At 41.4% G+C, this 20,489-nt stretch overlaps 1 protein-coding gene across 3 annotated transcripts in view; it reads left to right on the top strand.

The window, feature by feature from the left end:
• Positions 1-18,532, top strand: part of NDNF (neuron derived neurotrophic factor) — a 41,374-nt gene extending 22,842 nt beyond the window's left edge. For all 3 annotated transcript variants that reach the window (XM_084784419.1, XM_084784420.1, XM_084784421.1), the window contains exons 2-4: positions 3,596-3,784; positions 8,926-9,050; positions 9,855-18,532. In XM_084784419.1, coding sequence (XP_084640545.1) covers positions 3,597-3,784; positions 8,926-9,050; positions 9,855-11,248 — 1,707 coding nt within the window. In that variant the 5' untranslated portion in view covers position 3,596 and the 3' untranslated portion in view covers positions 11,249-18,532. The remainder of the gene's footprint in view (positions 1-3,595; positions 3,785-8,925; positions 9,051-9,854) is intronic.
• Positions 18,533-20,489: the final 1,957 nt, after the last annotated feature.

Raw genomic sequence — 20,489 nt, 5'->3', positions numbered from 1 at the left:
TTTGGTGGAATGATATTTGAGAAAATGTGATATTTTGATAAATAAAAGAGGAGGCTTAGATAAAGGTTGGATAATAGACACCAAATTGCAGATAGAAGAAATGATACTAAAGTGTCCATGGTTCAGCAGCGTGGCTGTGCGTTGACCGTAATTCAGTGGATGTAGCCTAAGAGCTAGAGGAAAAGGTCAGAAAGGAGTAATAACGGCTTAAGAGAATAGGGATGCTAATTATTCTGACTTGATCAGTGTATGTTATACAAATGTATCAAATTGTCAGACTATATGTCAAAATATATACAATTGTTATATGCCAATTTATTTCTAATTTTAAAAAGTTAACTCGATTCTCTTATGGTTGGAATCTATTCCAATACTCAAATCTATAGTTGGTCATAGTTTTGCCAATGTTTACTTACTTCATGTACATAATTATTAATTCATCCATAAGTTTACCATTGGGACATTTCTGATGGTTATGGCATGCTAGGTCTTTCAATCTGAGATTTTTCCAAGTACCCAAAAAGCATGAGTCAATCTCATGGGCCTGAGTCACCTAGTGGAACTGTGCCATTGACCACTTTATGGGCAGACAGGGAGCAAACTGAGGAGTGCTGCCCAGGAGTAGCCAAAGTCTCACTCACCATTCTGAAGAGACTTAAAGCACTGTCTGGACTCTCCTCTCAGGAGGCAATGTTTGTACCACTCCAAGAGGAATAACCACGTATGTTCTATTTGGTTAAAATAGAAAATCTTCCTAAGCACATTTTATTGCATACTTACCAAATATCAAATGCCATTCAGATTTTCCACTCCTTTAACTTCTGACAGTAACGGGGAAAAAAGAAGGGAAAAAAACACCTACCCTGCTCAGCCTACCATGTCCCTGTTAGCTAGCATCTGGTTCCTTGAGTTTGACTATAGTTCACTCAGCTGCTTGTAGACAAAAATATGTAGAAGTTGAAAGAACTTTTTAAGCAAGACGACTGTGAAAAACTACTCATATCCTCATTATAAAGTTTATTGCTTTCAAAAGTCATTTTTGATATCTAAAAATTTATACTTTTTGTGTTTATGTGAATGCGAGTGCACGAATGTGAAAGGGAATGCCACATGTGTGTGAGCGTCCCAGAAGACCAGAGCCATTAGATGCCCTGGGACTGGAATTACAGGCTGTGAGTCCGCCCTATGTGAGTTCTGGGAACAAAACTTGGCTCCCTTAGAAGACCAATAAGGATTGTTAACCACTGAGTGCCCCTCTTTTTATCCCCCCCCCCATGGTACTCCAAAAAAGACAAAAACTAAAGTCAAATGATGCCAAACTTTCACTAGTATCCACTTCATCTGAAATTATTGCCAACATCTGTATTTTACTTTCTCACTGTGGGGAATACTTAAGTGTAAAACCATTATATTTTCCTAATACTTAAATTCCTGGGAAATAATTTTTTACAAAATTTTATGAGAAAAAAATGGCTAATCCAAGGAACAAAACCTCACTTAATATGTCAATCCTTGTTCCTGTCTAGGCCATCCTACAGAACACTGAGTCACAAAGAAGACAGTGGCCTTAACAGTGCCCTTGAGTGTGTGGGCATAGGAAATGAGCCTCTGTGACTGATAGGGAGCCTTGAGAGAAGTCGGTGACAATCACCACAAGATAACTCAGTTGAAATGATCCTTTAAGAAGTTAAGACCAAGTTAAGGTGCTGAGTGGCTTGTTCTACAGCTGGGATCTGAGGCCTGGTTTTTGCCATGAAAAAATTTGAAATTTGCCATGTGCATCTATGCTTCTGTTAGTTATAACAAATAGATATCAATAAATTAACTTACATTATTGCTTTAAACAAACTGTTTAAAAAATGGTGGAGTTGAGCATTTCAATCTTAAAAAAAGAATCCCTAATGGATAAAATGCTAATGTTAAGTAAAATATACAAAATTCTGGGTCAAATTTTAAGCACAAATTTAGAAAATGTGTAAAGTATTTCTGTCTTCCAATGGATCTCTATGACATAGATTGTAAGAACTTGTTCAACTGTGTCAACAATTATTTACCAGCTCCTGAGCAATGACTTTGGCCAACCTTGGGTGTACATTTTGTAAAACCTGAAAGGACTAAACCTTGGTGATCCTCAACCATTCAGACACTGATAGGACTTCTTCTTCTTCTTCTTCTTCTTCTTCTTCTTCTTCTTCTTCTTCTTCTTCTTCTCCTTCTCTTCCTTCTCCTCCTCCTTCTTCTTCTTTCTTCTTTACTTCCTTCTTCTTCTTCTCCCCCTCCTCATCTTCCTGTTTCTTAAATTTGGGGATTAATTATGAATAGTTTCTTTTTTCTCCATTAATTAGTTTATCTGTCCACTTTATGTCCTGATTGCAGTCCCCCCTCTTTTCCTCCCAGTCCCCCTCACACACTTCAGCCCCCATTCTCCACTCTCCCTTTCCTCAGAGAAAGGAGCTGTCCCCATGGGAACCAGCCCTCCTTGACACATTAAGTTGCTGCAAGAATAGGAGCATCCTCTCCAATTGAGACCAGACAAACCAGTCCAGTTAGAGGGACAGCATCCAAAGGCAAGCATCATAGTCAGAGAAGGACACAGCTCCAGTTTTAGTGTGACACGTATGAAGAACATGCTGTGTATCTGCTACATGTGTATAAGGTGCCTAAGACCAGTCCATGCGTGCTCATTGCTTGGTGGCTAAGTCTTTGTGTGACCATGGACCCAGGTTAGTTGACTCTGTAGGTCTTCTTTTGGAGTCATTGACTCCTCTGGCTCCATCAGTCATTCCCCGACTTTTCCATAGGACTCTCCGAGCTCTGTTTAATTTTTAGTTGTGGGTCTTTTCATCTGTTTCTATTAGCTGCTGGGTGAAGCCTCTCAGAGGAGTTGTCCTAGGCTCCGGTCTTCAGGCATAGCAGAGTAACATTAATAGTGTCAGGGACTGGTTCTCTCTCATGGACCAATAGAGAGACCAATACTCTTTGCTTGGCCATTCCCTCAATCTTTGCTCCATTTTTGATTCTGAACAGCTTGTAGGCAGGACAAATTTGGGTAGAGTGTTTTGTGGGTAGGTTGATGCCCTTATCCCTTCTCTGGAATTCCTGCCTGGCTATAGGAGGTGACCGCTTCATGCTCCATATCTCTGACTGCTATAAATCTCAGCTAGGGTGACCCACCATAGACTTCCTGGTGTGTCCTCTATCCTAGGTCTCCGGCACATCCCAGAGATGCCACCCATCTCTGATTTAAGTTCTCTCACCCGGCCCTCTTGTCCAGATCTCCCTATTCCTAATCCCTACACGCTGGCTTCTTCACAATGAAGCGCTTTCTTTCTTAGGACCCAGGGAAGTTAATGAATCAAAACATCTTTCATTTAAAAATATTTCTGAATGTCTGAGATTCTAGTAAATAAATTCTCAACGTTATGAGATAGTTTTAATGAAACACAGAAGAACTGCTTCAAAATTGTGTGTGTACATGACATGTGTTACATCATCGATTCTCTCTAAATCAAGCGTGTTGAGCCTTCAGGAAGTTTCCTAACGGACCTAGCGTCTGCCTGCTCAGCTAATTGAAGTGCTTGTTTTTGTTGCCCAGGATGGAGCTACTGCATTGGTGTCTGCTGTGGTTCCTGTTACCACTCACCTCGAGGACCCAGAAGCTGCCCACCCGAGATGAGGAGCTTTTTCAGATGCAGATCCGGGATAAGGCATTTCCCCAGGATTCTTCTGTGATTCCAGATGGTGCTGAAATCAGCAGTTACCTCTTTAGAGACACACCTAGAAGGTACTGTCCTTGCAGGGCTTGCTAATCAGTGTCCATACAAGAGGCTCCACGGAAGGCATATTTTCAGTTTCACGGAGGGAGAATGTTACTCCAAACCTCTCTATTTCCTGGTCCCACCATTTTGTGCTGTGGTCAGTCGGAAGGAGCACAGATGATCAGAGGTGAAATGGGCACTGTCTCAACCCTGACGTAAAATAACCTGTGTGAAGGAGTGAATGCAGCACACTAAGAACTACTGGAGGGGCAAATAATTATGAACCTTTAAATGGCATTCATGAGACTGAAGCTAAAAGATGGAATGCTTAGTACATGCAGAAGCTTGCTACCCTGGTCCTCACAGAGGCTCAGTTGGTGTGAATTAGAAAATATACATGAATCCATGCATGCCTTTAGAGGAATACTTAATATTAACTGAATTGTCACTGAGCAGTTTATATTTTTATCCCTAAAATTTGTTGAGTGAAAGAGACCAAAATTTTTCTTTAGGCATGTCTTTCATTTCCCAAAATACACTTGGGTTCTGTTCTCTTTGCAGTATTCTTTAAATACAGCTTTCCAACTATATAATCATGTCACTTAATCAAATAAATGGCTCACCTTGTGATCTTCAAAAATTAAATAAGTTGAAGTTCTAAGGGTAGTATTAAAATGAAAATTTTAAAAAAATATTTTTTATTATGTAACATTACACGACTCTCAGTACATCTTCCCTTTTCTTTTTTCATTTATAATTTATTATTTTTGTCTTTTTTCTTTTTTTATTAATTTATTCAGATTACAACTCAATTGTTCTCCCATCACTCACATCCTCCTGTTCCTCCTACCCTCCCACCCCCACCCTATTACCCTCCCTTAGGTCCATGTCCAAGGGGGGAATCTCCTCTCCCACTTTATGGTTTCAGGCTATCAAATCTCATCTTGGTAGTCTGCCTATTCTTTCTTCGAGTGCCACCAGAGCTCCCCACCAAGGGGAGGTCATCAAATATGGGGCGTCAGAGCTCATGTCAGAGTTAGTCCCTGCTCTCCACATAGCTGTGAAGGATGTCCTGTCCATTGGCTAGATCAGAGTAGGGGTTCAGTGTTTACTATTTGTTTTCTGCTTAGCATTCCCCTCATCTGAAAACCCAGAAGTACCTGTAGGTCCATTTGATGGTTTCATAGGAACCCAACTCAGTTACGACTTGCAAATCCAAACAAAGTTGTCTTTTTTCAAAACACATTTTTAGAACCTTTTGTATCTACAACCGAGTGAAGTGTTTGCTTACACTAGTTAGGCAGAGCTGTAGTTCTAAGAAAGAAACACAATTTTCTGGTTGTTGCTGTCCAGTGGCATGTACACACAACCATTCTTGATGTTCTACCTCAGATGATTGTCTGGAGGAGTAGAAGAAGACATCAAATGTAGTGGTTGTTCTCATGTTTACACAAAAAAATTGCTAAGTTGGGCGGTCTGTGGTGTGCCTCCCTCATTCATGCTTCCTGGTTCATCTCATTTCTGCCAATGTCACTTTGCAGTACATATCTGAACACACAGATCATGGCTCACCACTTCTTATTATCGCCCTTGCGAGCTTTCTGATGAAAGTGTTACCTTAAGGATGTCCTGCAGCTGTATGTGCACAACTCGAGCTGAGTGTGATCCTGCAGCTGTATGTGATCACCTCGAGCAATGCAAGCATCCTCCTGTTTGCTAATAGGTACATACTCTGTCATCAAGTTCCTGATACATCATTGCTTAGCTAGGGAAAGAAACTGCTTTCTGAAAGGAAGAGAACAACAAGCAGATCAGCTTTGCCACTGTTTTGTTTTGGTTTGGTTTTTTTTTGTTTTTTGGCTCTGGCATTGCTATTCAAATAAAATCCAAGAAAAAGAACTCGTAGAATTCCAGACATTATTTGATATTGTATCTCTATTCTTTGTGACATGGAAAGGCTCTGCCTAATATCATCTCTGCTAAATGATAAAAGAAAATCTCTACAAAGTAGGAAGAATTAAATAGCAAATATCCTGACATGTGTATGGGATGTGCCTTGGTCCAGTGGTACATCAGACGTCATACAGTAAATAATGGAATCATCTAGTTCTCCTTTCAGGTCACTGTCTAGTACTGTTTTTAAGATGTTGCATTTGCTTAACAGGATCTTCAGTCTGTCTTCTCTTACCCTATATCACCTTCCATTTCCAAATTCTTCTCAGAATAGCGAGGAGAAAAGCTTCTGTCTTAATTTTTATTCGGATTCTATGTATTCAAATCCAAACATAGTCTAGATATAATATTCTCAGGCTAGACTAACGAGATGGCTGTTAAGATTCCTGGGTTCATCTCATTGACTTAGCAATTCATTCATTAAAAATGCCCAGCAAGTGCTTGCTCTATGCAGAACTCTGTGTTAGCATGCTGAGCACAGGGCATACACAGGGCATGATATGAAAAATGATCCCTAACTCGCCTTGGGGGAATATGAGATCAAATAACCACACAAATGCAATAGGCAATAGGCACAAATCGCAGTAAATGTGACAAGTGGGGAACACAGGCCCTGAGAAAGAAAATGCAAATCTCTTCTGGAATAAGTGAGAAACATTTCTGAAGAAGCAGAATTTAAATCGGTAGGGCAGAGAGGGAGCTGTCAAAATACCCATCTCAAAGACCCAGGACTGGGAAGTGTTTGGGAGAATACAGAAGTCCTATGTGGTTACAGCACAAAAAGCCCAAGATATAGAGACAAGACCAGAGCCTGGTGAGGAAGGTGGGGCCTCACTGAGGAAGCCTGACCATGAGATCAGTGAAAGGCTTACCAAAAGCTAAAAATGTCAAGCTGTGAAGAGGGCTCAAAGCTGAAAAAGAAAAACTGTGTGTTTCCACACAAGTAAAACACAAGGTCTGGACAGGGCCGCAGCAATGCTGTGGCTCCTTCTAGGACCCCCTTAGCTTAAGTATAAGGGCCCTGACAACTGGTCTTGGGCAAAGGATGCTTGTGAGTTAATGGTACTTGGGAAGAGGTTCAGGAACATGTGAGAAATGACAAGGCTTAGACACAGGAAAAGTATGTTGCCATCAACAGTGATGTGCAGATTGTGATGTTGTTTTAGTTTGGGAATAAGAAATTCTACATACTTCTTTTTCAACTTGTAAAAGTTGGAAAGGAAAAGTTCTCAATGTGATTGTCCAGTGTATCTCCAGGCACTAGAAACGTTCATTAGGGCTTTTTATAGAGATTGCTCCTGTTTCAATGGAAAGAGTAGCTGAAAGTAGTAAAACCATTTAATGGTGAAAAACCACAATTGGTTAATTGACTCAACAAATATTTTGAATTATTTCAGTGTCTGAGTATATACACCAATGAAATAAATGGCTGCCCTCTTGTGGCTGACAGTCTGGTTGAGGGAGATGGAAAAATTGAAAAAGGAATAAAAGCAACATAATATGTTAGGTGACAGTAAATACTTGAAAAATAAAATAAAAGAGACATTCATTAGCAAGAAGGAAATATTTTACTTATGGAATCCAAATGGATCCACAGTGGTGCTGGAGTAGAGTGCTGAAGGAAGTGCCTGAGTGTGCCCTGGTCTGTATCAAAGAGAAATGCTCTCCTACATGGAGGAACAGGCCTACAGAGGCCTCAGCAGGAGCTGACTTAGATATACCACAGGCAACAGAGCTCGGAGGGAAACAATGGCAAAGCACATCCCCCTGAGGTTGAGCATGAAGGGACTTGTGATGTGCTGTCAGCTCTGTGGCTCTTACTCTGCAGCACTCAGGTCTCAGAGGGTTTTGAGTGAGGGCAAGTGTTGTGTTTGAGGTTTACAAAACCAAAGGGCTCCAGTGTGAAAACAGGGAGCCTGGTCAGGAGGCCACACCCACACAGAGGCTCAGGCAGGAGGGAATGAAGCTGTAGACCAGCCAGGCAGTAAGTAGGTTCTGCATGTATTTTAAAGGCAAAGTTAACAATGTCTGCTTATATACTCTGTGTGAGGTAGGGAAAAAAACCACCAAGAGGGACTTCAAAATGTTTGTCCAGAGAGACCGGAAGGAAGTTGATCCACTGAAAAGGGATTGCTGCAGGGATTCAGATTAGATGCCTCAAGTTTGAAATGCCACTGTCTTGTTGAAGATGGAAAGAGTTCAGGCTGGAGATTTAAAGCTGAGAGTGGTTAACATATAAGAGAAAAAAAACAGGTATCTGGAGTGATATGGGAATAAGAACCAATAGAAAAGGGACATGCGTGTGAAGGCCCAGGCTCACTAGGGAGATTGGATGCAAAAATGGTGGTCAGTGTCAGGAGAATTGGATACTGTATGTGGCATGTGTGGCCATATGTGGGCATATGGAAAAGAATGATGTGAGGGATGCTAAGTTGATACAACATACAGGAAGTGAGGCCCACCCACCTCCTCTGCCATAGACGCTCTGAGTGCTATGGGTGGGTTAACCAGCAGTGACACCAGTTTCCCTTATTTGGAAGGTTACAGACTTTGAAAGATAATCAAGTAAAATTATGAAGGCAATTTCGAGTTGGAATATGCATCATTTTATTTTTATTATCCATAAAATGTCTCCTGAGATACTAAAAAAAAATGTCTGAGGTAAAAGCACAGGACAGAATGTTTCGATTTTTAAAAAAAATTCTCCTTAAAAATTATTAACATACTTAAATCAAAAGGATGTTTGGTAATAAATAAATAATAAACACATGTACTCTGATATTGTGCCAGAGACCAATGGTACATTTTAGAATTATGATGTTGGAAACTGATCTTTTGGTGTAGTGGATGACATGTCAGAGTAACATCAAGGTAACACAAACATTTGGTAAAGCACAGGGCTATAGGGCACACAGCAAACGCTTAGTGGTTGTGACTTCTTATGTGGTGGGGCCCCTACAGATGGACAAGAGTTCATCTTGAACTCAGAACATTTGATTGAATATCCTTTTTTTTTTTTTTAACCTTCATTGTATTTGTTGAAATTAAGTTTGGCTGCCGATTTGCATTTGGATTTTGAACCCTTGGAGTTTCACAGTTTTATGTTTTCTCTGAGATATGTTAAATGAGTAAAAATGAAAACCAAGTAGCTTTTCTGGTAAGTCTTGATGATTATCATTATTAGAATCATCACAGAGTCTGAACTTTCCTGTAGGTATTTCTTCATGGTTGAGGAAGATAACACCCCAATGTCGGTCACAGTGACACCTTGTGATGCGCCTTTGGAGTGGAAGCTGAGCCTCCAGGAGCTGCGTGAGGAGGCCAGTGCAGATGGATCAGGTAAGCGGCAGGATCTGTCTAGCCTCAGAGCTCTGAAGCCTACTGAAACGCACAGCCTTCTGCAAGTAAGGGAAACAGCCCAGCTCCTCCGGACGCTGGAGCCTGAAGTGGAGAGATGTCATGAGATGACACTGAGCGTGGCTAAAGCAAAACAGGCAAATGGGAGTGAGGAGGCGAGTGGTTTGCCAGCCCCCTGTGTCTGCTCTCTGCAAGCCTGTCTGCATATCTGCAGCATCTACAACCTCAGGCGCTTGATTTCAGCCTCAGACATTCTGGCTGAACTGTTGCAGGCTACTAAAAGCTCTAGAGAGGTCATTTTTGAGGCTCAGCCAAGGTTAAGACCATGTCATATCTGGGGAATAAAGGTTTCAGGCAAGCAAATAGAGAGGCATTTAGCGCTGTTTAAAGGGTGAAAAGCAAGTCAGTAGGAGAAAAGGGTTAGTCACCTGAAGAAGATGGAGAGGGTGGAAAGCAAATGCAGATAATGAGTGAAACACAGCTGTAGCCCCTTCTGAGGGCATCTCAGCTTTAAGACAAAGGCCTGTCAGCTGCTCCTTTGAGAAGGATGCCCATGGGTTGTAGAACTTGACCAATCTTGGAAGAGCCCATGGGGAAGTAGGAAGACTTACAGTGCATGATCTCTGAAATTAGCGGACATGATGGTTTTGGTCTTCCCATAACTGTGGAGTCATTGTCTTAGAAATATGCCATGTGTTTGACATGAAGATAAGATATTTGAAAACACAAAGCAAGACTGGCAAGCCAAAGTAACATGTAGTATATGTTTCCCCCCTTTTTCTCCAGGTGACCCCGAACCACTTGACCAGCAGAGGCAGCAGATGACTGATGTGCAGGGCACAGAACTGTTCTCCTACAAGGGCAATGATGTCGAGTATTTTCTATCTTCAAGCTCCCCATCGGGTTTGTATCAGTTGGAGCTTCTTTCAACAGAGAAAGACACACATTTCAAAATATATGCCACCACCACTCCAGAATCTGATCAGCCATACCCTGACTTACCATATGACCCCAGGGTTGATGTGACCTCCCTCGGACGAACCACTGTCACTTTAGCCTGGAAGCTGAGCCCCACAGCCTCTCTGTTGAAACAACCCATAGACTACTGCGTGGTCGTCAATAAGGAGCACAATTTCAAAAGCCTCTGTGCAGTGGAAACCAAGCTGAGTCCAGATGATGCCTTCATGACAGCACCCAAACCTGGCCTGGACTTTAACCCCTTTGACTTTGCCCATTTTGGATTTCCAGCAGAGAACTTGGGTAAAGATCGCAGCTTCCTGGTAAAGCCTTCTCCCAAACTGGGGCGCCATAACTACTGGAGGCCCAAGGTTGATATTCAGAAAATCTGCATAGGAAACAAAAATATCTTCACTGTCTCTGACCTGAAGCCCGACACTCAGTACTACTTTGACGTCTTCATGGTCAATACCAACAGCAACATGAGCACGGCTTACGTCGGTGCCTTTGCCAGGACCAAAAAGGAAGCGAAACAGAAGACAGTGGAGCTCAAAGACGGAAGGATCACAGACGTGTTTGTTAAAAGGAAGGGGAGGAAGTTCCTGCGGTTTGCTCCAGTCTCCTCTCACCAAAAAGTTACCTTCTTCGTTCACTCTTGTCTGGATGCTGTCCAAGTGCAAGTGAGAAGAGATGGGAAGCTGCTTCTGTCACAGAGTGTGGAAGGCATTCGGCAGTTCCAGGTAAGAGGGAAACCCAAAGCGAAATACCTCATCCGACTGAAAGGCAACAAGAAAGGAGCATCGATGTTGAAAATACTGGCCACCACCAGGCCCAGTAAGCAGGCGTTCCCCTCCCTCCCCAAAGACACAAGAATCAAAGCCTTCGACAAGCTCCGCACCTGCTCTTCAGTCACCGTGGCTTGGCTGGGCACCCAAGAAAGGAGAAAGTTTTGTATCTACAGAAAAGAAGTGGATGGTAACTACAGTGAAGAGCAGAAGAGAAGAGAGAGAAACCAGTGCCTAGGACCAGACACCAGGGAGAAGTCAGAGAAGATCCTTTGCAAATACTTTCACAGCCAAAACCCGAAGAAAGCAGTGACCACAGAAACAATCAAAGATCTGCAGCCTGGCAAGTCCTACCTGTTGGATGTTTATGTCGTGGGACATGGGGGACACTCTGTGAAGTATCAGAGTAAAGTTGTGAAAACAAGGAAGGTCTGTTAGTTACCTTAAGCAAAGATGTGTAGAACTCCAGGAAAGACACCTTGCCTGTAAACTGACTACTCTTATGGCGGCAAACACAAGTTGTGACCTGCGCTTGAAAGAAAGTATCCCAATACGTGTATATTAATGTCTGTCTAATGGAGACGTATACTCACACACAGCTATGGTACTTAGGGTCCATCTGTCTGATGCTGGTTGATGTCAAAGGAAGGGAGTATCTTGATGGATACTACCCCTCGGTTTGGCTATTGCATGAACTGCTTTTAAATTATTTTATTACCTGAAAATTTAAAATATGCCATTCGTTGCACACATTCACAAATGCAAATCATTCCTCTCTATAGATGTTAGGGGAACTATATAAATATAAATTATTTTATAAAGTCTGTTTTAAATGTTGATGTTTCTATTATTGTAAGCTATTAAAATTTTTTCTCTGTTAAAGTATAGATCTAATCTAAGATCACATCACCCTTTCAAGCAGTAATATTGTCGTTGTAAATTCTTATTTGTTCAGTAAAGTGTTTAAATGCTGTATGTATCTCATGTAAAAAGTTGATATACATTATATTCATGTACATAAAATTAAGAATATTAGATTATTATAATGTTCATTTTCCAAAGCAGTACATTGGTATATTTAATTTCTTATCTGACCTTAAGACTGTGCTTTCCTGTAATTTGGCACAAAAATTTAGTCTTATTTAGTAGCTAGGAGGGAATGTTGCCTCTCTTGACATTTACTGGTATGACAAGCTAGGTATTCAAATCCTGATTTGGTCACCAAGTGGGAACCATTCTTTGTGGGAGCCTAAGAACCAAAATTGGCTTGTTTGAGAAAAAGACAAGCCAAATACTGTCAACTGGATAAACCATCATTTTAAACATTTATTTCAGTTGGAAACATTGGAATAGTGTAAGTATTTTTTATTTGCCTAAATTGTGGCAAATCTTTTTGACCACCACCTGAAGCAACCAAGGACACACTGATTAGGACTTTGGTCAGGCACACCACAACCTGCATATCTGCTGCTTACAGCATTCACAAAGTACCGTTAACTTTGAGTTTTCAGATGTTTTTAGAGGTAACTTCAGGGTAAGATACAAGCCTAGCAGATAACATCTGTCACCTTTACCAGGGCAGCACGAGGCCAGTTTTATTCTCTATAGGAAAAATCCCAAGACTTCATGCAACCACAAGAGCAAGACTCAGAAGTACTTGTCGCTTTTAAGTATCTAAATAAACATGACTTTAGGAGACTCTGTTGCTGCCTGCCATTCCCCTTTCCTATTTATAAAGTCGAGGTGGTAGTAGATGTGGACTCAGTGACACTGTTAGATACCTTCTGCCATAGGAAACTGCCATTTGCAAAACTCCAACCCCAAGTCTTTATATTCTGTGACTACAGTGGTGACAGGAACAATTCTTTTCTTTGTCCTGTGCATGCTGGCACAGCCTTGTTGGTGGGCGTTCATCGTCAGCATTCCATTGCTGTGGAATATGGGAGTCCTGTGGCTGAGATGGGGACACTCATAGTCCCTATGACATGTGCGCTACTAACCTTAAGAGAAAGTACAACCATTATGACACACCCTCTAGGTCCTCTGCATTAATTTTTCAGCAAAACCGATCCATCCATGCAAAACAGGAATGACACCTGAAATAATAATAATTTAAAAGCTAAAGGCTATATATCCCATGTGTTATTTAAACAATGCAAGGAAAGGAAAGACTGACAACACCAGGTAAATTATATTCAGCTATAAGCAGGGGAGAAAAAGCTTCCTGTTGTTGCTGATTGACTTGTAAGTGGAAATATAATGACGCTTTTACTGCTGCTTTGAAGGTCTGGGCTCTTGGATACTGCCTACCACCTGGGAGCTGGGAGCAAGGCTGAGGTAATCTAACCAAGCTTTGAGTTTTCCACTAGGAGAGGTAATGATTTCTTCATACTCTGGACAAATACAAGAATCCTCTCATAGCCCTAGAAAACATTTGCCTTTTAAAACTAAGGAAAATAAGACAAAGAGTGAAACTTCTACTGCTCATAACAAAGGGGATACCCATGAAAATTCTGCCCTGCTATTCACCAACGTGCAAAAATTTCAAGAGCATCCAGGTAGGTTAGGAACAAGATAGAAGGACATTTTTCACATTCTGGCTTGCTAAAGTGAAAGCAAACAGGGGCCTATGCTAATCCCTGAGTAAACAATAGGCACTGAGGGGCATGTTTCCCAGGGCCACGTGTAGGCAGATAATTGAGAAGCAAAGATTTTGAGATAGTTAGCACACTATCTTTATTTTTCAAGTACAATGACAGAGAAAGAACAGAATACATTTAAAAGAGAAACAAAAATAGAAAAGTTTAGGCCAAGTGTGATCATACACTCCTTTAATCCCAACCCCCAGTAACAGAGGCAGGCACAACTCTGAGTCTGCTGTCAGCCTGATCTGTTTGAGAAGTTCCAGGTCAACTAAGGGCTACAAGGTGAGACTCTGTCTAGAAAAACAAACAAACAAATGGCATTAGTTGAAATAGTTAAGCAGGCTACCATGTTTACTTCAAATTCCTTTCCAAATACAATTCACCAATTTTTGATTGAAAAGAAGTCACTAGTGGGTTAGTTTTTAAAAAAAAAAAAGTCTGTTAATGTCAATTATTTCTAAGTTGCTTAAGAACAGGTATCTATAACTTATCACCTCAGAGTTGTAACAAAAAAATTGGAGACAAAGTATTTCTGATGTATGTTTGCATAGACAAAGTTAAGACTGAAAGGTCCTTAGTTTATTTATTAATGGTAAGACGTAGACTTTGGAGTCTAAAATTATAAAGAATCTATAAAAACAGATTCTACAGCAGAATTTTTTTATTAATTTGTAATTAGTATATGGATATATAAATATGAGTGGTTTGCCTGCATGTATATCTGTGCATCAAGTCTGTGCCTGGTGCCTATGGAGGCCTGAATTGGCTGTGAACCCCACAGAACTGTGGGTACAGCCACCATGTGGGTGTTGGGAACTGAACCTCAGTCCTCTGGAAGAGCAGTCAGTGCTATTAACCGCTGAGCTATCTCTCCAGCCTCTCAATTAATTTTAAAACACGCACTCAAAGATTACAGCTATATGCATTCTTGATTTTTGTTGCCCAAATCACATCTAGAGTAATTATAATTTCCATGTCAAATGGGATTATGAGAGCTCAATTTAAACGGATGAATTTTAGAATTTGAGCAACTTAATGCGTCTTTAAAAAATTTTTAAACTAGTTTATTATATGTGAATGTGTGTTCTATATGCACGCGTGTCCCTTTTGTTTGCAGAAGATAGAAGAAAACATTGGATCCCTTGGAACTGGAGTGACAGATGGTTATGAACTGACATGAGGATTTGGGGATTTGAACCTGGGTCCTCTGGTAGAGCAGCAAGTGTTCTTAAATACTGAGCCATCAAAACAACCTCATAACTTAATATTTGTTTATTGCTTTGGGGGGGGTGCTAGGGGTGGGTATACTCAATGAAATCACACAGCTTACAATTTGGTGATTTGGTGGAGGTTAATCCAGAACACTTTCCGGCACTTTACCACCTCCTCCTGTAGATCAACTGGCACTGCCGTTCCTCTTACAGTGAGGAGACTGAGATCTGCTCCAGACACCAGCCCAGGCTTCTTAACTCCTTTCCAACACTGTACCACCACTTTCACTGATCATTTAGCACAGCCATCCCATCTGCCAGTGAGAAAACTGAGGTCTCCCAGATTCCTGCATTCCCAGGACTTGGTTTTAAGCATGAGCTCACTTTAGGAAATGGACAATAGCTTGAGCAATTTATTTCTACAGACCAGCTGGCTGAACAGCAAAACAGAGCAAAGCCTACTGGCTGACTGGAGCTTCACCATGGTCCCTTCCTTTCCCAATTTGATAACTGTCTAAGAATTAAACCAACTGGGAAGCTGCCTTCAGCGTCTCTACCTGAGATCAAGCAGAGATGACTACACGCGCATGTCAGCAGTCATCTAGTTGTAGTTTTCTGGGTAGCCTGGGAGGCATCAGGGCACATTCAACATTGATTTTCCCCCAGGGAGCTTTGGCCAGAAAAATACACTGTAGTGTGATATCTTGGCTTTTGTTGTTGGTTTGAAAATGGGAAGTACAAGAGAGAAGGAGAGACCAAAAAGTAGAACAGCTTTGTTTAGTATCCTTCTCGGAGAGGCCCAAGAGATGAGACGTGAAAGTTGTAATACAATTAGGTTTTATTAAGATATTTCATGCTGCCCCACATGCAACTCACACTGGAAATTCTGACCCAAATCACTAATCTCTATTAAAATTATATCCTGCTGACAGACGCTTTGCCCAAACATGTCTAGACAGGACTGGTTTAACTTCTGTTTACTCCTTTCCTTTCCAACCATGAGAAATATTTTAGTAAACAAAATTTAGAACAACCTTTCAGAGCCAGACCATATTGCTCTCCTAGATAGTTTTATAATGTTCTTCTCACTTGCAAAAAGGAAAGAAAGGTTGCTGATGCACTGTCTAGAGAAAGACTTGTCCTAAGGTTGAAGAGTTGAGTCCTGGGCATGATGCGACTGTTTCATCATCCCTCTGTAGGTCTCAATAGAGACAGGAAGGGCCCAGCTTTGGTGTGAGAAAGGACCGTGGGTCCTGCTCAGATCCAAGGAGGTTTATATTATCCTGTGGTGCCATGTTTTCACAGTCAGAGGGATACATCAAAAGGCAATTATGGACAAGGATGCTACCGGAATGTAGCCACTACTCACTAAGCTGCCCGAGAGAACTTTCAGGAAAGTGGTGTTCCTGAAAATTGTTATAAATGTAGTCTGAGACTAAGCCAGCGGCAGACATATAGGGCAGAACAGAGAGAGCCTTGTCCCAAGAGATCAGGTATGGTTATAACTTTTGAGTGAACACAAAAGTGTAAATCAGTGGGGTTAGCAGAGATCAAAGCTTATGGAGGGTGATGGGTGCGGGTGGTGCAGTCTAGAAAACAAGACCAAAATATAAATGAGACATGGGACGAACCTGCCCTTTCAGGTTGGCCTTGGGATAAATCTGGGCTATTTAAGCGGCAGTCTCAAATCACAGTCCCTCCCTCCCCCCTCCCTCTTTCCCTCCTCTTCTCTATTTTTTATCCCTCTCCCCTTTCTCTCTCCACCTTCTCACAAATACTACCTACGATAAGTATCCATTCAAATTGTCAAGATTTGGAAATAAGCAATATGCAGTTCTTTATGTATCTGTCTCTTGGTATAACCTTTCCAACTGCGCAAACATGGTGGCACAGGATAATACAAGCTGTTGTTTCAGGTGAGCCTTACAAAGATCCAAGGATATGTGTTTAATCATTAGTCTAAGATGATTTTCCTTCCAAGAAAAACTATCTATACTAAGCAGAACCAAGCACTTAGTACTCGGAGCACAGAGGGTTTGATTGAAGAGTTTTAGAACACGTTCCCTGAACTGTCAAGGAGGACTTGGCATAGGAGTGCCTTTATCACACTGGCTGGACACAGTGCTAGACAGACACCCCAAGAACCATAGGGTATGGTCTGTTCTAAAGATTCTCTCTACCTGGGGCTGGGGAAGTGGCTCAGAGCTTATGAGAAGTGGCTGCCCTTCCAGAGGACCAGAGTTCAATTCCCAGCATGTATATGGCAACTCAGAACCATCAGTAACTCCAGTCTCATATCCAACAACCATTTTCAGCCTCTGAAGTCACCAGGCATGACTGTGGTGCACAGACATTATGCAGACAAAACACCCATACATGCATGAATTAATTAATTAAAATTTCTCTGTATATGAAATAACTAGATTATGACTTAACCACTCCCATAGTTATGACAACAGGCACAGACGGCTACAAGCAGTTAACAGCACTGCTGTGGTAAAATGCTTGGTTTCCATGTGGCCCAGCAGTGGCTAAACCTTAGAACAGTTAATACTTCCTGAAATTTCTTCATATAATAAGAAATGTAGGTGAGACAAACAAGCACACATACATTTGCTTAAATAAAGAAAGAGCATTCCGGCAGTTTTACCATGACAAGTGTTTTATAAGCCATTTAAATTAGTAGCATTAACTATCTCCATAGGGACATAAGGCTTGTAATTTCTGCCTCGCAGCTATAAGTTACAGGTTGTTGAATTACTCAGCCTTTCATCATCATAAGACTCAACGCTCAGATAAGGAAATAATGGGAGCAATGTGAAAGAAGGTTACTGAGTCCCAACGTGAATGATTCACTTTTGTACAAGTCTGAGTGATTAGTGGTAGGGACTGGTGCTTCCAGCCTATCTGTGTGCAGAGCAAGCTTGGCAGTTCTCAGTATCAAATGCCAGCTCCTTAGCCACTGCCGTGGGCAGGCATTCCAGGAGGCCAAGCTAGAAGTGGACAGATGTCTACCGAGTTCTGGAGATTTCGGTTGTCAAAACATACAGACTGTTCATGTTCTGCTATGGAAATCTTGGAAGAGCAGAGCTACTGTTTTTCATGTCTCTGAGGACTTGAAAGAGTTCTTAGGTTGTTTTTTGCCCTACACAAAGCCCCCTCCTACTTTCAAAGTCTACATGGCTCACCCAAATTAAAATGAGAAAAATTTATCTTTATTCCACTGAGCTTTCTTTTCTCTGCTGAAATTATGCTTCTTAATAAAAGAAAGAAGATGGTAGAAATGAAACATGGGATTTTTTTTTAAACTTCTGAAACTTGAACTTCCTTATTTGTAAAATGAGCACAGTGATGGTCGCAGGAAGAGCAGGAAAAACAAAGTTCACACTGAGTGCTGAACAGCTGAAATACAGTAGTTCAGTGCTCATAGCCACAACCAGGCAAAGCCGGGATTGTGTTCTTGTTTAATGAAAAGAAAGAACAACAACAACAAAAATCATACAATGAGGCGAAGACCACAAGGTTTAAGATAGAGTAGAGCCAGGAATATATGAGATTCTTCTGGTTGGAAACATGTGCATCTCTTTGTCCTCCATACGGTTATGAGCAGCAGTACTTACTCGTGAGGCAGAATTCCACTAGGATAGCATACTTCGAAGCCAGTTGAAAACAAGAGGGAGATATTAGCATGCTTGTAGCTTGTCCTGGATATTGGCTGTTTGCTTGTAAGATGAATAAGTGTGGACGACAAGAAACAGAAGAGAAGCCATTGTTGACAAATAATTGCTGAGTTCTTCATATTGTGTAGAATTTTCCCATCTTACACTGTGTCTTATGCTATCACAATAAAATTGGCTGGCATTTGATTCTGCCTGTTATTCTATAGAGTTTGCTGGAATTCTTATATTTGGTGCGAGTGTCTGTAGTATGTGTTAATAAAGGCGTCTTTAATGCTCTTGTTCAGTACACGAACAGCAGTCCATGGTTGCCTTTGTTTCTTCTGTCTTGCCCATATGTATATAGCTATTTTCTGGTATCGCTTTTTAAAATAGAAGCTGTTTGGGGGGCTTTTCACCACATAGCTGCCAAGCTTTGCATTAGGGGTTTTATCGTCAACTGGAGAAACTGAGATCAGAGTAGTTAAGTAACTTCCACTGGCTGCTGCTAATAAGACGTTCTCCAAGCCAAACCCTTTAATTGGTTACAGAGCAGCCACTGGACAGACTGGTCCTGGTTTCCCTCCATGGGGAGTTCCTTCCACGGAACTCACTAGTTGTAAGTTTGTTAGGCCGCTCATTCTTCTGTAGGACTTTCTGGGGTGGCACGTCCTGTGCCGGCTGGAGATATTCTTGCCTGCTTTATTGCACCTTTGTTCCTACGTACATTCTTGCCTGCTTGATTTAAGGAGCCCACACACAGCCACTGCCTTTGATCTGGGCCGAACTTTCAGGACTTAGGCACCGACTTTGTGGCTTTTGGGTCAGTCACCGGTTTAATGAGTTACTTCTTCTGAGCAATGATAAAGGCGTTCTCTGCTGCCGCCTCTGTTGACCTCCCCACGTTGAAGCCATTTCTAATTGCTGACGTGAATGTAGTAGATGCGTACAAGCTACATTACTGTCACTCGTACCACAAAACCTGATTCTTTACTCCCCTCATTCTTCTCCACAAAGAAAAGTATTTTAACAATTCTACTTGAATTCTAATACTTCTTCACCCTTCCATGCTCGAAACACATTTCAATTTTAGCACATACAAAATTTTACTAAAGTGTACACAGTTCTTCCACTGGGTTTTCCATTTTTACATATTTTGGCCCGCACTCCAGTTTGAACTCATTTTCAATCAGTCTGTTTTCCCTGAGCACTGTTCTCGGGTGTGAAGGTGTGTGTTGTGTGAGCACCTGGTGGAGGCCTACATCACTCACACTTCTAACCAACCTCTCCTACGTTCAGTTTGTACGTAGAATCTTCCTCTGCTGAGAATTAAAACTACTTCCAGAAAACTGCACTTTCTTTTGGTCGGTCTGTTAGCACTGCGGTGGTGAGGATGCTTCGCTGACAGTAAGATTCTTAAAATCAAACTCTTATGCTCAGATGCCAATTCCAAGAAAAGTACTTGAAAGTCTGATCTCAGCAATTTTCACTTTAATATTTACATTACATTACTGTCTGGGGTGAGCCTGTGTCCCTAGTGTATACTGACCAAGTTGGCATTTGGAATGTAAAGCTCACACCCTTGGTATCTGTATGCATGTGACTAAGAAATGGAGTTAAGAGCAGGCTATTCCCTGGCTTCTCAAGTACCATCCACAAAGCCTCTAACTTACCCTCAAGAACATTCCAGTAAGGCCAAAGCCAAGCATTTAAATTTTGCATTTAATTTCATGTGGTAAAACATGCAAACATGAGATCTAGACTCTTAATGAATTCTCAAGCTGCCAGTGTGTTATTGGTGACTATGAGCACAGTTTTCTGCAGCGAGCCTCTAGAACTGAATCCATCTTGCTTAACTGAAACTTGGCCACTGACGAGCATCCCAAATGTCCTGTCTCCACAGCCCCTGATGCCCCCGTTCTGCTCTTCATGTTGTGAATACTCCTATTTTACATACCTTCTAAGTACAGTCAATCCTCACATGACTATCTTTTTTTGACTTTTTTTTTTAACTTAACATAATTTCCATTCATGTTGTTACACATTGAGGAATTTACTCATTTTTTTTTTTAAATCTGAATCATGTGCCACCACATTTACTCTTGTTTACCCAGCCATCTTTTCATCGACTCTCAGGCTGTCTTGCTGGCTCACCTGTCTTAGTATC

This window comes from Acomys minous, assembly GCF_964271855.1.
Source record: "Acomys minous genome assembly, chromosome: 6".
NCBI classification, from domain to species: Eukaryota; Metazoa; Chordata; class Mammalia; order Rodentia; family Muridae; genus Acomys; species Acomys minous.
Note: the sequence above shows the minus strand (reverse complement) of the source record. Positions and strands in the feature narration are given on the sequence as shown.